The sequence below is a fragment of the Podarcis vaucheri genome, assembly GCF_965113315.1.
Source record: "Podarcis vaucheri genome assembly, chromosome: 2".
Classification (NCBI taxonomy): Eukaryota; Metazoa; Chordata; class Lepidosauria; order Squamata; family Lacertidae; genus Podarcis; species Podarcis vaucheri.
The window spans coordinates 60,115,264-60,138,323 of record NC_138760.1 but is presented as its reverse complement, the minus strand read 5'-3'; the positions used below and the strand labels follow the sequence as shown (position 1 = coordinate 60,138,323).

Below are 23,060 nucleotides of genomic sequence, written 5' to 3'. Positions count from 1 at the left end.
TTTTATTCTCCTTGACCTTTCAAATTTGCGATCTTAAAATCTTGAGTGTTGATCCACTGCTTTTATTGTGCATATTTTTACTTATTCCATTGACTGGTTTTCTCTCTCTTTCTGCCAAACTCTTTTATGTGGCAATTGCTGTTAACACTGGAACAATGTTAAAAATACAGTCATAAAACAGCTTAGGTGACCTGTATTTAGTTTTTATTTTATGTGGTGACTTGCACAGAGAATTATGGTATTGGGCTTCATCCATTAAAAATGCTGGGGAAATGCCATTTTCCTTCTCTCGTCTTCCATCACTGTGTGTTTATTGAACAGCAAGACAGTGATACAAACAGGAGGATCACAAGGGCACATATTGGGGGTGCCCATCACATCACTGGGTGATGGGATAATGGAGCAATATCTAGGCCAAATTCTAGTTACTGCATGCTTTCCAATGCCTAGGCAGTTGCCAAAGTGTATTTAGAGTTTATGGCACGATTGTCCAAAAAGGTCTTTGGTAGAGCAGAAATGATTGCAATAATTGGCATTGACTCTTCCATTGACATTGATTACTCCGTATAGCCAGTTCTAAGAAGCATGTTTGCTGGACTTAACTACTGTGTGAAATTAAAAGGGCAGCTGGATCCAGCTGACCAGCACTGCTGGTTCTAGAGACGTTGCCAAACAATTGATCCTAATATGATATCAATCCCGAAATATTTTTGGACAGCTTTGAAAGATTGTTTTAAAATTAACCCTAAGATTTCCATGTGCTATGAAATGCTCATAAAATTACATTGTTAGCCATACATATGCACTGCTTAAGTAGGTCAGGAAATCCAATTACGGTACATCATTCCAACATCAACACTTGTACAAATCTAAAACGTGGACAGGCATGTCAATATCTTTGAAAAATAATAAGGGAAGAGGGCCAGAGCTTTTGTTCTTAGAACATGTATGTAGGGCTGAATTTGAGTTGATTTGGAATGTGTAGAAAAATATTTGTTGAAGCAATTAGTGAAATAACAGTAGGACAGCAAAATAACCTCTTTGTCCTCTCCCTCATACACAGACTCCCACCCCTTTCTAAGGATCTGATACTGCGTAGTTGGAGTGTGTGTGTGTGTGTGTGTGTGTGTGTGTGTGTGTGTGGTGAGGGGACAACCTGCATTAGACCTTTAACTGCTGGTTGAATCCCAGTCACTAACAAGGTCTCTGCCATTATCACAGCCTGTCATCTCTCATTTAACTGTGCGTTTAAAAGTGCTAGGCATTGCCTCTTGGCTTCATGGCTGCTTCAGGCCTAAAGAACAAGGGAGGTGTTATTGGTGCTGAAAGGAGCTGCTCAAGCATGGTTAGTGAAAACATGAAATTATATCACTTACGGTTGACATTTCAGGGGTTTCAACTCTTTTATTTCCTTCAAAATATGTAATATTCAGAAGTTGTTTGAGGGGACATTGTTGCCATCATATTATTTTGACTACCAGGACGTAACAGTGCGCAAAATTCTTTCTGTATGGACAGAGGGAAATATTTATTTACATTGTGTTTACTTAAGGGATTTATACCCAGTCCTTCAACAGCTTCCTTGGAGCAGCTTGCACAAAGTTGATTGTACGATCAAATGAACTTAAACAAAAACATTAAAGCAGAAATTTGAAAACAGCACAACATCAATGAGCAGTATAAAAGCAGCCAGCAGAAATAAAGATAGCAGAAGACCAATGTATAGCCCAATGGCATTTGGAGGGCCACAGATTCCCCATCCCTGATCCAATAGCTGCATACAGCTCTCATCTAGGTTTGCTTTTTCATAAAAAATGCCATGAAATCTTGGCAGTGGCAGCACTGCCAAGCAGTGGCACTGTTGGAAGTGTCAAGAGTCCACTTGAATTCATTTCCTCACTATCTTGAAATGAAATAAAGCACAAGAGTTGGGTGGTGGGACCTCACTGTAAAGGGTTAAGCATTTGTGCTTATCTTCAGTGATGTAATGGATGATGAAACTGTTTTTCCGCAATAAACAATGGTTGAATGCTAAGCTATGACAAAGGCTACATGTCCCAAGCTCTTTAATCTTTCCTCGCATTTCATGTCCTTCCTATTGTTCAGCCCTTTGCTGTTGGAAAACTGCGCTGGGATGGAAGAACACTGTGATCTTACCCATCTGGCTGGGGAAGTTGATGCTATTTATGTGCCATGCAGTCTTTTGGCCTCCTGACTTGGTTTCCCATTTAAGGAAAGGGGAGGGAGGAAAGAACCAAGATACGGTTATTTTTCCCTTCTCCTCCTCCTCCTCCTCCTCTGCAAAAGCACTCAAGTCCCATCCTTCAGGTTTCTATTACTTGGTATGTGCGGAAAATAGCACCTCGGTGGTTTAAGGAGAGGATGTACCACTGTGGATTCCCAGTTTATAAGATGAGGCAGGAAGATCTTGATGACTCATAAGCACTGGTCTCTCTTTGTTGTTTATTATCCTTAATGCCATGGTTTTCCTTCTTTTGAGCATGTTTGTGTACTTTAGACCATGTCTTCATTTTGTCAGGACAACGTTGTGTGTGGTTCCCACACATGGGAAATGTTGTTGACTGCGTCAAGGCTGTTCTCTATTCACTCACGATGAAAATAAAATAAAATAAAGCTCTCGGTGGAAACGAGGGAGGTTTCTAACTACACCACATCCTGACACACTGACTGTGGGTCACTTTTCCATCACATGCATGACAGCATCTAAATTACCCTGCTCCTCCAGAGCTGGGCCCATGGCTGGTGTAACGGAGCCTGGCTTTGCTAACAGGCTTTTTCTAAGGCTCTAAGTCTGTGGCCAGCTTTCTTTGGGGGAAGTACAGACTATTAAAGTGGTTTAAGAGTGGGTTTCAAGACCAGGATTCAGTTCTGCTGGAGGAAAGGCAGCCTGTGGAGAATTATTGTGAAGGTGAAAACACTGGGCAGGCAAAGAATTCAGAACCCCCTTTCATCCACTGCTTAACCCTCTCTCATGCCACCACTTTGTTGGTATTTAGGTGTGACCCAAATTCAGACATGGGTCTGCTGCCATCATATGCAGCTGTTCATGTGATTTACAACAACAGCTACCCTATGAACTGGCGAGAGATTTACTTGCTATGGGAGCATTATATCATATGACAGACTCCCCCTGTGCTTCCTAAATGGCACCTCTGACAATAAACACTCATCTGTTGCTCGCTTGATCTCTCCCCCCCCCCCGCCGCCAGTTCTTCTCTTGAGGGGACACTTCATTTTCTCAACCCTCAAAAAGCCACATTTCACAGGAAGGATCTGAAACCTGTGGGACCAGAGATTCTCAGAGGACTGGAGTCAATATTTGAACTATTTGAAAAGCAATTGTAATAAACAGATTACGCTAGTAGGACTACAAGAGGTTTTGCAAGGAGGATTATGCGAAATATTGCAGAGAAGATTATGAAGAGAGTTATTAGTTAAGGACAATTAAAAGTAATAGAGAAATTAAGAAATGTAGATTAAGTGATAAATGTGGTTGATGGAAGTTCAAAACATTGTATAAGATAAGAAAGTATGTTATATGACTTTTAGAAATTATTTGTAAAAATCAATTAAATTTTTTTTTAAAAAAACAAAACTAAAAGCAGCATTTCATCATGAGAAAATGCAGCTTCTGCACCCTTGCCTGCAGTTGGCCTGCCCTGCCTGCTTCTTATAGTGATTTTGGCTGGGTGAGTGTCAAGGTCACCTTGTCCTAGTGGAAAATGTCCTATACATGGCTAGTGATGAATAGCATAACTCCATCTCCACCCCTCACCCACATGCCTACATTATTCAGTTGTGACCTTTTGCAAATGTTAACCCTCCCATATGTATTTGTGATCACAGCAAACCCGAAATAGATACTAAATATATACAGTATACCATTTTCTTATTGGCCAGTGCCCTTGCATAGTCTATATCAGGGGTGGGAATCCTGTTGCCCTCCCTGTGTGGTCAGGTTTCTTCTAGACGGTTGCTATTTTGGAGGTTGGGACCCATTCATGCACTGGTAAATTCAGGCTGTGCAGTGAAAGTGGAAGTCCTTTTCTCCAGCATGGAAGATGGAATGCACACCTCCCCTTTAAGACAAGGCACGCCCAAAGAAAACCAGTGGGAGTGCTATCCTCCTCCCCCATCTCAGAATGTAAAAGCTGTATCACGACACTAGGATCGCACTGGGGTATGTAATAAAAGGAGCCAAGTATATTGACTCAGAGACAGAAGGACAGAAGTATGGCATTGTTTGTTTATTATATTTTTAAACCACCCTTCCTCCCATAGGAGCTCAGGGCAGTTTGCAGCAGGATCAAATAAAATACCACTAATAGTTAAAATGTTTAAAAGAAGGTGCCAACATTTTTAGGTCAAATGAAATGCAGCTTCTGCATTTCCAAAATCTATCCTTACACTACTGCTTCAGACATATCTCACCCAGTGGAAATTAATTAATTAATTTCCTAACATTTATACACTGCTTGATTGTAAAAACAAACAAACAAAAAAACCCAACCTCAAACTTGTTGAGCATTGAGCAGCTTCACACAGAGCTAAGTGGAGACAACCAGTATTAAGAAAGCAACTGCTAATTCTTGTTTCCGTGCGCTGCTCTGGTTCGCCAGAAGTGGCTTAGTCATGCTGGCCACACAACCCGGAAGCTGTACACCGGCTCCCTCAGCCAATAAAGTGAGATGAGCGTCGCAACCCCAGAGTCGGTCATGACTGGTCCTAATGGTCAGGGGTCCCTTTACCTTTACCTAAGAACAATCTCATTATGATGGTCTATGAAGGTGACTATACCTGTGATTCTTCTCTGACCATGTGATGATGTTAATGCATTACTCAAAGATCACAAGCTTTAAAAGACAGTTGCTTTGAAATTCTGTTCCCAGCAGGAGCCAAACCCTAGGGGCTGAGGTGCCTTTGCCCCCCCCAATAATAAAAACAATTGAGGGGGCTGCCCCCCAAGTTGATGGGCATTGCTATTCAAATGGTGTGTGCGCGCCACATAATGTGATCTATTATGCAGGGCGGAGCTTACCTGCGCCCCCAATATTTTATTCAAGTTATCCTCTGGCTGTTTGACCCTCTCATTTTCATGCTCAAGATGTCATTGCCATCTTCTCCATATTGTCAAAAACTTTGTAGTTTGTTCACTGGAAAGGAAGGAAGGAAGGAAGGAAGGAAGGAAGGAAGTATCATGTGGCATTAGGAAGAACTCCTGCTGCCATTTATATGAGGCTAATTTGCTGTGCAAATAAAGTCTGCTCCTTTTGTTATTTATAGGCCCCCCCATGCTGATGCTTTTGTTGTCATGTGCTGGCCTCATGTTGATGCACAGTAGTTCCTTGGAATCAGTACCATTGCTGCGGTTCTGGGTCAGAAGATCTGAACAACAGCTGGATTTGGTTGCATCCCCAGGCCTACATGTCTGCAAGAGGAGTGTTAAGTACGGTCCCCTAGTTCACAAGACTCCCCCTTCAGCTTCCTGCCACAACAGGGTGTGTGGTACACAACTTCCCTGAGGTACATACTGAAGAGGTTTGTATGTGTTCAAACATCTCACTGCTCACTTACATCATTAAGAAGCAATTTTATCCAATCTTTTTTTTATAAAAAAATACATATACATAAATAGCTTATTTCCTTTCCATTGCAGCTACGCTGTTATTTATTGCCCGCTTCCTCTCAGCCAGACGGGTTGGAAGAGTTAAAAGTTGCACTTCCCATGGAATGCACAGGATCTTGGTGCTGTCAGGTTCCTGCAATTGTTTCTGTCCATGGGTTTCCGTTGGCAGTTTATGACTCACAGCCAAAATCTGATCTGAAGTGGAAGTGGCCCAGGCTTTGTCAAAGTATACCTGCTGCTTTGGGGGAACCCAACTTTCATGTGCTAATGATGTGCAGCATGTCACAACAGAGGAGGGACAAAGTATGGTAGGAGGTGGACCTCTCTCCTGGCAGTAGCCCAACACCAACGATGCAAAAAAAAATCATTGCAAGGGCCCTAACACTTGCCACCATTGAAATATAATCGAAAACATGTACTAATTTATTTATTTTTTATAAAAGGATGCGAGTGAACTCTCAGACTGGTACTGCACAGTGACAAAACCTTTCCAGTATTCTACTAATTCTGAGCATATCTGTTTCTGAGTACCAGGCTTTATATGCTAATCCTGAGATATCAAAATACTGAGGAGCTAAATGGGTGGGTATGGCAAGGGTCAGAAGTTCAACAACAACAAAAGGAAAGCACCTCAAAGAACTGGCCTGTCTTAAAGATGTACACTGGGTGTGTTCAGAAATGTGTTCAGAAATAGGAGTGTTAGCAGGAGTATTCATTGGTAGTGTCCTTTTCTTCTAATACTATTGTGAAGTTTATAGTATCTACTGCAGTCTATCAAGGAAATAGTATTCTTTGGCAATCACTTGTAGCCGAGTAAGATTGTCTTCCATGAACACAGTCTAAACAGTGAGTCTGTAAGTGACTGTGGGGGCCAATTCTGGATCCACACATCCTTCCACAGTGGGGACATAGGTTTCTGGGCAGGAGTTGATCATGGTGAGGGTTTGCCAGGCATGCCTTCCTCTTAGCACATTTCTCCCTTTTGTCCTGAGTTTGAGCATTTTCAAAGTCCATGACATCTTTGGTAAAGGCTGTTCTCCAGTTGGAGAGCTTGCAGGCCAGTATTTCCCAATTGTCAGCATTTATGCTATATTTTTAAAGATTTGCGTTGAGAGAGTCTTTAAACCTCTTTTGTTGACCACCAGCATTACACTTTCCATCTTTCAGTTCGGAATAGAGTAGTTGCTTTGGAAGACGATCATCAGGCATCCACACAACATGACCAGTCCAATGAAGTTGATGTTGAAGAATCATTGCTTTGACACTGGTGATCTTTGATTCTTCCAGTACACTGATATTAGTTTGCCTGTCTTCCCAAGTGATGTGTAAAAATAGTATAGGATGACTTGATCAACGGAAGCCAGTGATTCTGCTTACATTAACCTGAATTTGCAAAGAAGCAACTGTAAACTAAACTTTTCAACTGGCATTCCTTTTTAGAACATTCTGCCTTGACCTTTAAAACACACACACACACACACACACACACACACACACACACACACACACCACTTATGATTTACTTGTTTTACAAGAAGAAACATTTGCTTTTTAATGCAGCAATTGGTGCTTGCCTTCAGCAGTAGCTGTTGCTCCAGATTATTTGACTGAAATCTGTAAAGTTTTATGGTCCCTTTGGGGCAGGAGAGGCTTGGCAGTTCCCTGTGTCATGCAGGAGGTTATTGTCATTAGGAAGTAAAGCAAAATGCAAGGGCAATTTATCTCTAGGCAAGCCATTTGGGTGATGCTCCTGGAAGGTTGGGTTCTTTTTCTGTGTGACATATATTGGCCCTCTTGCATTGTCTGAGGGGAGGCCATCATCAGCGCCCAGCATGAAGAATGACTCTCTTCCTTACCTTCTAGCATTAACTGTGTCCCCCTCCTTCCACTCCCTGCCAGGATTCTGGCATTTGCTCTTTCGGCTATAAATTATTTACAGAGGAAATGCTGAGTCAGGAAGCTGATGTTGTAGAAAAACGTTAGTGGAGCTATGAAACTCAATCCAAGCTAATTGAAAGCTTCCTGTGCTGCAGTTTTGCCCACTCTTTTCATTCATGGGTTTGGCTTGTCATTCAGAACCTGACACACTTGGGATGGGGGTACGAAAGTGAGCAAAAGTCATCACTCACAGCGACCTTATCCGGGGAAGCTTGTTCCAGGGCAAGGCAGGCGTTGAATGCCTCACCTAGTATAAAACACAAGAGTATGAAATGCTCCCAGTTGCAAAGGGAAGCTGATTTTATTTTGCTGCTGTTGTCATTATTAACATATTTGCATTTAACATTTGACATATTAAAAATAACCATACTACATAGCCTGTAGCTTAGCTTACTTCAACATTTGCCTCCCTTTAATAGATAATGCAAGTAGTAGTAGTAGTAGTAAGCAAGCTGTTATCGAAAATGCATCATTGCTCACCACTGATAAATCATCCATTGATCCTTTACGTTTCATAATTCTCCTACACTGTACAATGACATTATGCTTCTTTGCATTCATTTTGTATATATTTCCCCTAATAATGGGTACGGATTAATTGTGCCCTGTGCCTTGTTATTCCAATGTAATATAAGCAGGTTGCATTTCTCAGCATAGTTTTTCTCCTGTTGTTTTCCTTCTCTAACCCTAAAAATATTCATCAGCTTAACCATACAGATTCTTATTATTAACCATTCTTCTGTAGTGGGGGCGGGGTCTGGCCTCTCCCATTCTTGACAGATGGCTAGTCAGTTAATGGAGTAATAATTATTTCTAGTTCTTCTTGAGGTATCAGTCCTTTACAGTATGCAAATAATACAAGCCAAGGGTCTTTTGGTCATTGGCATCCAATAATGTTTGTTTGTTTTAATTTCTGTCAAGATCTCATCCTAGTACTTAACAATCTTTGAATGGGTCCAAAAAAACCTGTGTTGCTATGCCTGCTTTATATTTTTGTTACAAGGCAATGACAAGTCTTGCAGATTCAGTTACGGCATTGGCATATATTGATTGTTCATCCTGGAAGTTGCTAAATGAAAGGGCCGCTTTGATTAAAACTAACTTAAATTAGATGCAGATGTGACCAGATGTGGTAACTTTCTAAAGCTGAGAGCTAATAAAACTTTACTGAATAAAACTTTATGAGGCTAACCTTGAAAGAGATTTTCTGCTCCTATTGATACCAGTCACAACTTATGCCACAGTTCTTGGCATATTGCAGGGGTATTTCTAAAATGAGATTATGACCTACACCTACCTGCCCCCATAAAATTTATCTTCTGCTGTGAATATGGGCCACTGGTGCATGCGGCTGGTATTTTGTCATGAATGAATCTTACATTTTAAAAAAACATTCTGGTTCATTTTTGTAAGGGGAAATGTTTCCCTCTGTTTTTCAGGGAACAAACCTCTCCACCACCAGCTTTTAAAAATATGATTGAGGCTGAGGGGAGAGAGTATTAGCATGCACATTTATTTCTTCACTCTTTTACCATCACCCTACTTTTGTGGGAAAGCTGCCTGTTAGCTTTCTACAATGCACAGTTGCAGGTTTGTTTTTAAACAAACAAACGGTTTAAACTTGGTTGAGACATTATTAGCTTAATAGCTATCTCAGGAAAGCAGCAGCAAGATTCAACTGGCAGTAGTCCAATGGCAGAAAGAAGAAAGTTCACATATTTCAAAAGTTTCTGAAACTTTAACATGAGAAACCTTCCGTGGGATTCAGGTTTACATATTTTAGCTGGCAATGTTATTTTTATACTGTACAAGCAGGAGCTCTATTCACAGCTGTCGATGAATTTCGAAATCTGATTTTGATAAATATTTTTTTTTATTTCCTAAACTGATCATTCACAATGTAACTTCTGTTTGTTTGAAGTGAATGAGTGGTTGAGGCTGCTGTCCTGCACTTAACTGGGATTAAAATCCAGTGACACGCACTGATAGACATAGGCTGGATTGCAATGTCAGGCTGAAATCCTATACACACATACTGAGGAGTAATCCCCGCTGGATGCGATGGGACTTACATACACACACGATTGCGCTGTTCACTACATGCCATCTTCCAATTTAGTGTGCAAAGGATTGCAGCCTCACCCTAGGTTTTGTAACAGAACTGAGTCACTCTCCTAATATATAAATGGCATCTCAAGACTTTCAATGGATAGGCTGGAAATTGCTGGGATGGATTTGCACATGTCCACATGGAGCAAGGCAAGGAGAGAAGCTAGGGATGGGAAGGCAGATTTTCTTATTTTTATAAATGGAAGAATCGGAGGGAGGTTTATTTCAAGCCGGTAGCTGCTGAGTGCTAATAGAGGTGTCAGTGCAGGAAGCTTTTTTCTAATGACATGGAGAAATGAGGAGAATTTTTCATTCATCTCCTGCTTAGCACATACAGATGTATTCATAATTATCCCTTGCCTGAGGGCAGCAGGCACAGGTGGGTTCCAAAAGGGCCTGTACGCCTGCCAGGTAGCAGAGCCTGAAAGAATGATATGTAGACAATCGGAATGCCATTTAGTGAGCAAAGCACAATAAAACTCCGGAGCTCTCTTCCTGTCTCCGAAACCCATAAATTATGAAAATCGCACCTGCCTCGGGCCACGTAGATATTGTTTTATTAAAGTGGGAGAATAAGAAACTCCTGGGGGGGGGGGAGAGAAAGTGGGAAAGAGGGGGCAAAGCGGCCTAGGGCTTCTCCTACGGCCCCTGTCACAAAGTTGTTGGTTTATATTAATCCCATTTGTCATGACTGTACATTTCAAACTTCTTCTTTCTAGATGAGTTTGGTGTGAGGGCATGGCCTACGGTTTTTGATATGGTAACGTGGGGGTGGGGGTGTTAGAGAGAAAGTTGGGAAGCTGGGAAGGCTGCAGAGGGGGTGGGGGTGGGAATCACCTCAGAATATACCCAGACAGTCCAGATGTTTGAGATTTTTGGGTGCCCTGCTTGGTTCCTTCACTACAAGAGAGCATCAGTTGTTCCTGCAAATAAGCCTGAATTTAATGGATGCCTCTAGCGTGATTAACATTTCTCGTTTAAGATGGTCAGTTATAGCATAGCACTGGTGGTGTGGTGGTGGTGTGAAATGCTTTGGTTCCAAGCAGCATTCAGCTGTGAGGCTTTCTGCTTAACTGGCCTGACTGGGTTGCTTGCTGTGTGAGGCTAAAATGCAGTTCAGAGCTCTCTGAGAAACAGAAGGACACCTTTGCAACATATAAATAACAGTACGGTCCATTTGTGGAGGACAAAATGTGTGGATTTGCTCTCTCATGTTGACAAGAAATGGATTTCGTCTGTGATTCTTGTTTGTTATTTTGTTCTCTGCAACATTACATGCAGATATAGAGGAACAGCCATTGAGCGGCTTACTTTAAAAGAAGTGATTTTTAAAATACTGTATCATAACTGTAATGGATAGATTGTTGGACTGGGACCTGGGAGACCACTTGGCTATGAAGCTCACTGGGTGACCAAGGTCCAGTCACCATCTCTCAGCCAAACCTACCTCCGTGTTATTGTGAGGCTAAAATGGGAAGAGGGAGAAACATGTATACCACCCATGAGCTTCTTGGATGAATAGTGAAATATTAATGTAATAATAAAAAAGAAAAAGTAAAGCATCTTGTTCTTCCAGAGTTTGAGGTGTTTTTGTTTTCAAACAGTAAAGATAAACTCATAAGAGTGTTTTCAAAAAGGTATTTTTCCTGCTGGCTTCTGTAATGTTTCTAATGATTTGTCCTTATGACTCCTTTCCTCCTGTTCTTTAGCTTCTGGCATTTTCTGTCTTACTATTTTCTCCAGAAAGGATGATGAGAATTAGATTCGGGTCAAAGGGTACCTGTCCCATGTGCATACTAGTTATTTTCTCCTCCACCCAATTTGATGTAACCCTGTTGTGCTTGCTTGGAACGTTCTTTTTTAAAGGTGTTGGAACTCTTTCGTTCACTTCAGAGGGATGCAAATGGCTCCCAAGGTGATTTCCCAGAAGCTTCTCTTAACATCCAGTAAGGCAGAATAAACTTGGGCAGGTTTAAATGGAAGAGGACGTCCTGCTACTCAGTTGATTGGAGAGATGCTGAGACCCATTTTAAAAACCCGATTGGAAATGTTTTACTCACAAAACATCCTGACCACTATCTTCAGGGATCAGTGGATGCGGCGGCTGAGCAGTTACATCAGTCTCCGAGGAAGCCGTTCACAAATATTTAATGCTCTCAAACGGGAAGGTTGCACTAGATTCAGTTTAAATCTTCCATATTCTTTAGTATTTTGGTGGTGTGTGTGGTAGGGGCAGCATGCAAGAGTAATGTGTCTTGTCTATTAAAAAAAGGCCTCATGGGACTATTTACCAACTTTTGTTTACCAGGTGGAAATGGTGGTAGCCATTTTTAAAATAAAAAAGGTGGAATTTGGAAACTGGTGTCTCAACACAACCATAACAGAGAACACGGCCATTCATTTAACTGATTCAGTAAATGAGAGATATTGCAGAAGGGTTTCTCTTCCTCTCTCCCCACATTCTCAATTATTATTACCTTAATAAAAAAAATTCTGACCAATGCTAATAAACTAGTGAGGTGGCTGATTTTGTTGAAAAGCACTGGCCACAGTACTAAAATTGCAACAGTAGTACAACTACTTTTGCAAAGGAAACAAAGACCTTGCATGGGCCCAAGCAGTTTTTTGAAAAAAGCGTTCTAACCAAATGCATGATAGAGTTCAACTTACCAGTCATTTATCTACTGTAAGCAGCCTCTTCTGATGCAATCTATGTGCTTCCCTACTGCTTTTTGGATTATGGGCTGGATTCAACTCAGTTGTTCCACTAGCAGAAACCAGCACGATGAGTCCTTCTAGCCCAATGGGGCTTTCCCTGTTCTCCCCTTGCCCCCCCATATCTGCTTGGAAGTATCAGGGGGAAAACCCCAGAACAGCACAAGGGGTGGGGAGAAACAGTTCCATCCGTCAAGCAGATATGCTTGTGCTGATGTAACAATCTCTTTCGTATGATGCTGAATTCCAGCCATCATTTATCTATGTGAACATATACAGTAGTACCTTGGGTTACATATGCTTCATGTTACATACGCTTCAGGTTATAGGCTCTGCTAACCCAGAAATAGTACCTCGGGTTAAGAACTTTGCTTCAGGATGAGAACAGAAATCGTGCTCCGGTGGCGTGGCGGCAGCAGGAGGCCCCATTAGCTAAAGTGGTGCTTCAGGTTAGGAACAGTTTCAGGTTAAGAATGGACCTCCAGAATGAATTAAGTACTTAACCCAAGGTACCACTGTACAAAGATAGTATGGCTTGTCTGGTAGGGAATATTGAACTGAAATGTTCAAGACTACCATGTAGTTTAATGGGATATTAATAGGGGCCTTTCTTGACCTATGCCAGGGGTCAGCAACCTTTTTCATCCATGGGACACCGTCCCCCAGACCATGTGGTAGGCCGGACTATATTTTTAATAAAATAAATAAATGAATTCCTATGCCCCACAAATAACCCAGAGATGCATTTTAAATAAAAGGACACATTCTACTCATGTAAAAACATGCTGATTCCTGGACCGTCCGCAGGGCGGATTGAGAAGGGATTGGGCCTCATCTGTCCCCCGGGCCTTAGTTTGCCTACCCCTGACCTATGCCATACATCTGGCTCAAGACGAGCCACTATGAGTCTTTATTGAGTGTTGTGCTCTCCTCACCCCAAACCTCAGCCATTTAACTCAGGCAGTTCTCCTGTAAGATTTCTCTTCTTGCCCATTTCTTGTGCCATTTTATTGTTAGCCTCAGATAACCAGCTCCACAGTGGCTGTACTCCAACTGAGATTGCTCAGATAGGTGGGTGATGTCAGAGCACACCCTTTGGGCTATGCCTTGTTGGGAATTCAAATCGGCGAGTACCTTTCTGCAGAGGTGCTGCTTCTTAGTTTCAAAACCAAGGTAGTTTATAAACAAAGAAGTGTTCTATGACATTAGGAATTCTGGTCCTAAGTCTCCAGGGAATATCTCTTGCCACCCATGGCCCAGTATGTGCCATTTCACCACTGGGAGTCAAAAACTGTATTTCAAGAAAGAAGTCACAGGACCTTTGTATATTTAACAATATATATTTTATATATAATTTCTAGATCAGTACATTCAGTTTAACTTGTTTTTTCTTCACAAACAGAAGAACTCTTACAATAGTAGACTTCTAAAATAAATACTATTAAAATAGAGCTTCAAAATAAATATTCTATACAAAGGAAAACGTTTGTGGCAATATTTTTTTCAGTTGATGTAAGAAGTAAAGAAGAACCTTGACTGTTTTCTGCAAAACTGAGCAAAAATAAACCTAAACATGCACAGTGCTGCAAGACAGACATTTACTAGGGTCAGAAGAGGAAATAGATATTTTACTTTGCTAAAGCAATGAGAAAGAGTTTTCAGGAAGGCAAAACAACAACAAGATCAACAACGCTTGAGTGATGGGGTCATCCCCAGGATCCAGCCTGACCTGCTGGGACAATTAAAAAGAAAGATGGTTCATTTTCTGATAAGTTTTGACCCTTGGGTGTGTGTGTGTGTGTGTGTGTGTGTGCGCGCGCGCGCAGCCAGTGCAGCATTCACTCAGTTTCAAATGTATGCAGCCATATTATCCAACCTTTTGAATACTTAGTGTTTTGATCCTGGAGGCAATGTCAAATGGTGTGTGTGTATGTGTGTACCTTAAAAGTGGAAGATGGCCTTTAAAAAAAGGAAAAGGAAGAGTGTGTTGGCTTAAGAGGGAGGGATCCTTTGCTACCACAGCAGCCAAGTCCATCTAAAAGGAACAGTGTAATGTTGTCCAGGCTTTTGGGCTGGTCTAATCCGGAAACCTTTCAATGCTCAGTATGAAACTTGTCAACTTTGTTGCTAGGCCTCGAGGAAAGAGCCGGAGAAACATGCTGACTGACTGCTACACCAGAGGGGGGCCTGGACGATACAAGGAGCTTCATTCTGCTACATTTGTGTAGGCTTTCCTTTCACAGCCTTTTAGAGCACATTGATCCACTTACATCAGATTGGCCTTGACAGGTTTAAAATGGGGGGGGGGGTAGCCCATGTAGAAATGTCAGTGGTTTAGAGCTATGTACAGTAAAAATTAAAGGCCTGGTTTCATTTTTTAAAAAACAACAACAACACAACAACATTGTATAAGAAATATAGAAATTTTCCGGGTGGGTATGTACATATATAAATTGGCAAAGTGCTGATCCACCAGTTTGCTTACTTGCTATGGACAGCCAAGCCAGCTAGAATCTGTAGTTGCCTGATCAGGGCTGTCCCACATTAACAGGAGCATAAGATACAATAAAGCATATAATTAACCGAGAGTGTTGTGTATGAGGCTGGATGCCCAGCTTGCTTATACTCTGTGAGCCTGGTTTACCATCCCTTGAAAAGCTACGGCGATTTATACATTCAACAGTATTTTGGCTAAGTTTCTCTTTCTTTCCCCCCACTCCCCCATTGCATGGTTCCCTCAAGTTTGTGCAAGAATATATATGTACAACATACTGTGCGCAACCCAACAGGAACTTATGAAACGCTCTCCATTGAAATGGATGGGAGTGGCACCAAAGCCATTCTTGATGCCTCTCCCATTCACTTCTATGGGCAGATGCTCCCAGTGGATGTGCCCAGTGTGTTCTTGGCAAGGCGAAACTATACAAATCAGTATCTTGACAACGTATGTGTAGCATCCCTTTTTCTGTGAAACACTATATACATAGCCAGCATATTATAAATATAAAAAGAAAGATTAAAAATATTTCCCAATCAATAAATATATACAGTTCTCAAAAAATGAAGTTGACCCCCAATGAGTAAAAGCAAAATGGGGGGGGGATGACGATGGTTTGCTACGGTCAGTATAGTGTGTGTTTCATTTCAAATGAGAAATCTGATTTGCTTGGAGAATGACAGTGTGATTTTGCCTACTGCTTGCCTAATTAAAACAAGGCAGTTTTCACACAATCACTCCAGTACAGGAATTCCAAGTTGAAAAATAAAACCAGCAGAGACATAAGTTCAGCTTTTTGCATGCAACAAATACCCACTCAGTTTGATTTATTATATTGGTGAACTGTTTTCTGTTTAGCACCTTGTGGTTGTCGATAGAATGGGATCAATCCACTTTAAGGGAATGGAACATTGGTCTTGAATAGAGGTGCTTCTGTTCTCTTCCCAACAGGAATTTAACAGCCCCTCGTGCAATAACCCTAACCTTGAGTGTATAGATGAGGCGGAAAACTGTTGGCTACTGAAAATCATGGGCAGTTTGTAACAAATATTAATCTCTAAGCTTCCACATGCTCCTCTAAAAGTACTTAATGCTAGAACAGACTTATTCTTTTCCTTTTTAAAAGAAATTCCTCTGTATTTACTAAGATAATGTTATTTTACAGGAGACAAAAGTTGAGCAGCAGCAATAAAAGTGAGAATTTAAATACTGAGCAAATGTCAATTGGCCAAAACCAAATCCACCTTTCATGTGAGCTTGGGGTTGCACTGATATACTATGCAGTGGCGTAGCGTGGGGGGTGCAGGGGGGGTGGCCGCACCGGGCGCAACATCTGGGGGTTAGGGGGCGCAAATCCACGGGTTAGGGGGCGCAAATTACTTGCCTTGCCCCGGGTGCTGACAACCCACGCTACGCCACTGACACTATGTGTGTCTGTGTGTGTGAACCCATCCCACATATATGCAAATGCATTGTGCTCAGTTTGCACTGGCCCTGTGAGTGCAAGGTGGAAGGGTAATGTAGGGATAAGGTGATTTCTTAGCTTAGCTTTCACCAACCTGGTGCCCTCCACATGTTGTTGGACCACAACACCCATCAATCCCAGCCAACATCTGGAAGGCGCCCGCTTGCCAAAGGCTGGTTTAGGCTCATACGCTCTAAGTACTTATGTGTAGCTCAATTAAGCTGAACATAGTTTATTTCAAGGAGAGAAGGGCTGCCACAATTTGACATGGAAGGGTTTATGATATGGGTGCCTTCAAAGTTTTGTTTGTTTGTTTGTTTGCCTTAGCAAGATACCCTGAATGTGCTGTTTGATTGGGCAAAGTAATTTATTGGTGTTAAATGTGTGCTCAGAACCAAATGCATCTGAAACACGTGGCTGAAAAGGGGCCTCGTCTCTCAAGCACTCCTGTTCCTGGAAGCTTTGCTCAGAGAAAAAGCATTTTAGCTGCCCAGCGCACTTTAAGAATCAAAACCTCAAAGAGTAGCCTTACTGAAGGCAGTGGATTATCTCCATATCAGTGATTGCAGGTCAGAGATCTTCCTGTCACTGGCAAAATCGTTCGGGGGGGGGGGGGCCGCACACACACCAATAGCATCCAACTGATGTTAAATGAGGGACAGATCCATGTCCCTAGGCAAGATGCATTCTTTGTATACACTCAATGAAGCCAAAGAAAAAGAGAGAGAGAGAGCAACAAAAATAAAATGGCCTTAAGAGGAGGAAACTGGTGGGGTTGCCCACTTTTCCATCTGTGCCTCAACTGTAGCTTGATATGCATCAGTCAGCTAAATGCAACATCCTCTCCATGCTCTAAAAAAATAGCCCATGGAGGCTGACTGAAAAGGACTCATGGAATGGATAGAAGGATCTTTTTCAATAACTGCCTTAAGTGTGTGTGTGGGGAGGGGGGGAATATTGAGGGGTTTGGCAGGGTCCCTACTAAAGTGTTGAGAACATTAACTCTTGATTGCCAATGGTCTACAGGTAATAAATAAAAGGTTGGAGTAGTGTGGGGGAGGGGGCTGAAATGGATATCACCTTCTAGGAATAAGAACCCTGTTTCAGCTGTTGATGTACCTGCCAATCCCATGTGTTAATTATTCTTGTGGTATGTAGACTTAGCAAGCAGCCAAGACTAAGAAACGAACAGAAGCAGTCTTCAGATTGCCCTATCTAGTAGATTTCTGCCTTTGCTCTGCAAAAAAATATTCAGAAAGATCCTTCAGATCCCTACTGCATAATAAGTACAGATCACCACTTCCACAACCCCCTGAATAATCCCAAAGTGCTTCAGTTCCTGGAAAGAGACATTTCCCTTCGTTTGTTGAAAGCAAAAGGCTGACACGTTACACTCACAACACAGGTTATGAAACTCCCTTTCCTGTTGTTTTTCGGCACTTCCCACCCCCACCCGCCCCTCCTCCTCACTCCAGAGATCAAAATGGCTTCCCTGGCCTGCTGCCAACTTTCCCTTCAGGTGACGCTTTGCAAATCACACTGTTTGTGTTTTTGCAGCGGCATCCAGGCCGACTCACTTGGTCGTAGCATCGCTGCGACAGCTTCACGCAGCCGGTGGCCGGCAGGTAGCACAGCAAGCAGGGCAGGACCAGAGAGAGGGCGCTCATGAAAGACCAGCGAGCGCAGCAGTTCGAATGCGAGCAGGAGCAGGGGTGGTCTGCGCAAGAGCCCTCGTCGTCCTCGTTGGTACAGTGGTAGAAGACACCCTTCACTAGACACATGCAGGTGGAGTAGTTGACCAGGTTCTGAGCAGAGCACAGGCACTCCTGGTTGCACACCCAGCAGGAGGGCAAAGTCCTGGGCAGGGCGCACTCCTTGCATTTGCATTTCCCACAGGCTTCGCACAGCAAAAAGTGCTTGTCCATCTCCTGAGAAGCAGGTCCCTTCAGGTCCAAGGGCTTGCAATTAATCGCCTTGGGCTGTATCCGGACAGCCCTCGGGGAGGACTGGTCTGCCACCGGGGCCGGAACCATGTGATCCAAAAGCCTCTGATCCGAAGATGTGCTGCTGCTACTGCTGATGGAACTGGGCCGCCCGCTGAAAGAGATCCATGGGTGGGTGATGTCCTGCTCACATCGCGGTGGGTGGGCGGCCTCGTGGTGGCCCCGGGGAGGTTTCTGAGCAGCCAGCTGGGTCAGGGTGGGGTTGTCTATGTAGTCGTTCTCCAGGTGCGTGGTCTTCATTTGGTCAATCGGCAGGATGGTCAGAGGATGCTGCAGCCTGCCGTAGGGGATGCGGCTGTCCAGGAGAGGCTGGACCACCACGGTGGAATTGGGAACCCCAGTAATGCTGTGAGGCGTCCGAGGCTCCATTGCTCAGGCTGTCCTTCAGCACTTTTAAGTGTCCTGAAAGAGATTGAGGGAAAGGGAGAAAGGAAGGAAGGAAGGGGGGGGAAGAGTTCAGACATTAGCTGTTGCTGTCACAGTTCCAACGAAGCCTAATTGCTTCAGCTGTTCCTATGCCAGCACTGGTCAAAGAGCCAGTTGCAGTGTAACTCTTTGTAGTGCCATCCCTGTGGAAGCGATGGTAACATAGACCATGTTACGTGTATTGTGGTGGCATTCCAAGCGATGCTTGCCACCACAAAGGACAAGGCCAGGCCTTCCGCTAGAGGGCGCTGCTGCGACTGCCGCCACCACCTGCCCAGCAAGGCTCTCTCCCTCCATCACTATCCTCCCTCTTTTCAAGAAGGGCCATGGAGGTCCTTTCTCAGAGCGAGGCATTCTGGGAGGGATGGCTGTGGGAGCTCAAGTGACACTCCTGTGGTTTGCTGCCGTGGCAAAAAATGGAATGTTACTGAACTTTAATGCCTATTGTTGCAACCATTTCATGTAAACCATTTTGTGAGGGCCACAGTACAGAAATATCTTAAATAAATGAATACACCTGCTTTTAGATATGCACTAGCTTATCTTTGTGAAATCTCTCCCCGCTCTCTCAAAGCAGTCATGCAAACACACCAAGGCAACCAATCCAGCAAAAAGCCTAGTGACTGTCCATAAAGAGACCACATGTTCATTCTGAACACTGTTCAGTCTTGCCCGTTGCTGGAACTGGGTTTATAAACACTAGCTTTAAAAAATACAGCATTATCTAGCCACTTCAGGGATTGAACTGCCTAACTAGTCATGGAGAAAGAGGAACACTCAGATCTGTTGGGGTTTCTTTGCACATGCCTAGAACTAGATGGTATCACACTCTTTCCCTTCTTTACCTAGAGAGCCAAATAATTTCAGACCAACAAATTAAAAGCAGATATTTAAAATATGCACACATACAAAATGGGGGGGATGACGACCTTTAATTTGTGAACTATGAAATAAAACTATTCCCTAAAAGCCTGGACAGGCTTTGCCATCTTATCATGAAATACACTCATTCTGAACATTGGGGTTAGAAAGGTTGGTTATTAATCCACTCAAGAAAGAAAACTAAGAACACACACACCACCCTAATGCTTACAGCAGCAGTTTTCAACATTTCTTCTGATATGTGGAAATCACATATGAACTCACACCCCAAATATTCACTTAAGTATAACAAATGATCAGAAGCAATAAGCAATTTTGCAACTCGTTTTTACTTCGGCTCTGGCCCATTTGTTCTTAAGAGTCAGAACGGTGCACAGATTTGGAGCAATTATATAATGGGACTTACATTCCTCAAGCATCCATTACTTTCAGATCGGTAAATTCTTGACTAGGACACAGCTGCATCTTCACGCAATATTGTCCCTCCCTTCCTCCAACACAAACATGAGGAGATTGGAAATGTCCACTCCCATTATAGATTAGCCACAATTTACTGCTATGTCCAAACCCTAAACTGAGATTAGCTTTAAGTATGCTTTGCTGAAGCAAGTTAGCTTCATAAACAATGGTTTGAAGTTGGCTTGTTTCAACAAGGCATAGCTGAGAATGCATGAAGCCTGAAAGCTAAACTATGGTAAATCTAAAATAAGAGCAAAAGCTTCTGGTCTCCTACTTGTGACTGTGCTGAAGGAGAAGCAGGGAACCGTGCATAAGGGAGTGCAAGTTTTGTAAGGTGTGATTTAGCATTATGTTTTTGAACTGCCAATGCTTTCTGCATTTTCACCTTTCTCTTCCCAGTAATAACAGTAACCAGAATACAAATTTCTTAAAAGCAGATTTCTTAGTTTCAATTTCTAAAAACATTGTTACTAGTCCCCGACGTAGGGCTAGAAAAGTAACAGAAGGCAAAAACTAACTTCAGAGAGGATGGATGAAAACAAAGTTTAGTGACCTAGCTGAAAATTGGAGTAGAGGGCATAAAATCCTTTCAAATATTCAGACTATTTTTCATCCAAACACCAAGCAGCATAGTATTTGGTTTAAATGCTGTTTACTAGCTGACCCATCTATTGCTAGTCTCTAATTTCATTGGAAGAGTGCAATTTATACTGGAGCCCATCCAGAGATTCAACTGGAGTGCAGGACATGAAACCACAGGAAGCAACTAAACTTAAATCAAAGAGCGGAAATGGCTTGGTTCAAATTTAGAGAGTACACATTGTTTTCTGGTGGAGCTGCCACTTCCTCACTGTGACCTTTATATTATTTATTAATTATATTTTTTAAAGAACAATTTAAAGAAGCAGCCGACCAAAACCATTCCTAGCTAAGGGTGATAGGAGAGGCTGTTGAAATCCGTAGAAGGACTGAGAGAGAGACAATTAGAGGAGGAAAACTACAGCTTCAGAAACCCAGAGAAAAATGTGAGGACTGGCACAGTGCACCTCATCATAAGTAACGCACAGAGAAAAAAATAACTCAAAAGACCAAATATAGACACAGACACACAGCACATTTAGAGTAACAGTGAAATCCTATATGCAATCTACTCAGAAATAAGTCCCATGCGGTTCAATGGGCCTCACATGCATCTAGGATTGCAGCCCTATGCTTTTTAAAATCTCATTTATTTTAGATAGGAAAGCATGTACTTAAACACTCTTCCCCATGAAATCAGTGGGACTTGCAGTGCTTTACTTTGGCTAGATTTTGGCTCACAGTCCATAGAGTTAAACCAGGGGTTAACAACCTTTTTTAGCTGTGGGCCGGTCCACTGTCCCTCAGACCTTGTGGGGGGCCAGACTATATTTGGGGGGGGGAATGAACGAATTCCTATGCCCCACAAATAACCCAGAGATGCATTTTAAATAAAAGGACACATTCTACTCATGTAAAAACACCCTGATTCCCAGACCATCTGTGGGCCAGATTGAGAAGGTGATTGGGCCGCATTCAGCCCCAGGACCTTAGGTTGCCTATCCCTGTTAAACAAATAAACTTTTAAAAACAGAGCTCATCTTTTTTTGCCTTGTGGAGACAGCCTTCCTCCTTTGTCCCCTTCTCCATTTCAAAATGCATTGGAGCAGATGTGCTTTTCAGCAATTATAATGTTGATCGCAGTTGTCTACCTCACCCCTTCTCCCAAAATCCTCAGCCAGGCTTTCCAGCTATTTTGTTTTTAAATTATAGTAGGATTAATTTATTTAAACATTTATTTGGCCCTTTTTATTTTATAAAAGAAAAAAGTACATTTTAAAGAGCTACCCAAAACAAGGCCCCAAGGTTGGTGGGTTTGTGAAGCTGCAAGCACTGGCCAATCAGTGCTGAGCATAATAGGTTTCTACCACAAAGTGGCAGAACCAGTTTCTCCTGAGTTTGATCCTGGATAGGGAATTTTAAGCCTCTCTACAGAATGGTGGTCATGCTGTTGCAGTAGCAGCAACAAGCACAGATGACATTCTTAGTTAATCATCAACAAGTACAACTCCTACAAATTTAGGGGCCTTCCAGACTGGTGATATGTGGAGCAAAAATAAGCCAGAACCTTTGCTGTATAAAGAGTTGCGGGATTTTAGCAGGATGCTACAGGGAACCACACCGTGGGACCACCCTGACACTTTTGAAGGTGCATCAGGAGCACAAATCCTCATGAATGTGCAATCAAAAGGACATCTGGAGGAGCCCTTTGCGACATACCGGTGTGAATAGGAGAAAAAACCCTAAGAATAAAATTAATTTTCATGACCTTCTGCGAGGAACAATAATCCTGGACAACAGCAGCATGACTTGGTGGAGTCTTCTAGACTGCAGGGTTCCTCAACTCTGAGATGGAGCCAGAGCAGAGGTTTAAAATGAAACTGAGCTGAGGAACCTCCATCCATGGCCAGGACATATCCTTCATGCCAATGTCAGATTTTAACGATATTTTGAGGAAAAGTCAAGCACCTGATATTATTATTATTATATTCCTTTAAAAAACAACAACAAGCACCCCATTTGTTGTCAATTAATCTTTTAAAGTTAGGAATTTTTGAAACCTGTAAAAAAAAATGCTAGATCTAAAAACATACACACACAACCAAAACACCTGTCAATAAGCATGGATTCAGGGAAATTTGCATTTTCTTTTTGCTTAAAAGCCCAATGTCAGCAGTATTTGCTGAAGGTTAGAATGTATTAGCCATAATACAGCTTAGCGAACTATGCTATGCAGCTTAGAAACATGATTTTTTTTCATTGAGGAGCTAGTTTTCAGCCTTGATTGTTGATGGCACAAACACTGACAGAAATATATAAAAGGAGTGAGGTTAAGCAAGC

At 42.4% G+C, this 23,060-nt stretch overlaps 1 protein-coding gene and 1 long non-coding RNA gene across 5 annotated transcripts in view; one reads left to right on the top strand and one right to left on the bottom strand.

Moving 5' to 3' along the window:
* Positions 1-14,791: 14,791 nt before the first annotated feature.
* SPRY4 (sprouty RTK signaling antagonist 4) lies at positions 14,792-18,743 on the bottom strand (the record flags this gene model as incomplete). 3 transcript variants are annotated; one of them, XM_082213515.1, is made up of 2 exons in its annotated part: positions 14,792-16,174; positions 16,309-18,743. In XM_082213515.1, one exon carries the CDS (start codon positions 18,741-18,743, stop codon positions 17,850-17,852), a length of 894 nt encoding a protein of 297 aa, XP_082069641.1. In that variant the 3' UTR covers positions 14,792-16,174; positions 16,309-17,849. The 3 variants fall into 3 exon arrangements, with proteins under 3 accessions (XP_082069641.1, XP_082069640.1, XP_082069642.1); XM_082213514.1 differs by having other exon boundaries at positions 14,792-16,182; positions 16,321-18,743; XM_082213516.1 differs by having other exon boundaries at positions 16,321-18,743.
* LOC309527042 overlaps positions 18,654-23,060 on the top strand; it is a 47,585-nt gene continuing 43,178 nt past the window's right edge. For both annotated transcript variants that reach the window (XR_014217060.1, XR_014217061.1), the window contains exon 1: positions 18,654-18,771. This is a non-coding gene — a long non-coding RNA (uncharacterized lncRNA). The remainder of the gene's footprint in view (positions 18,772-23,060) is intronic.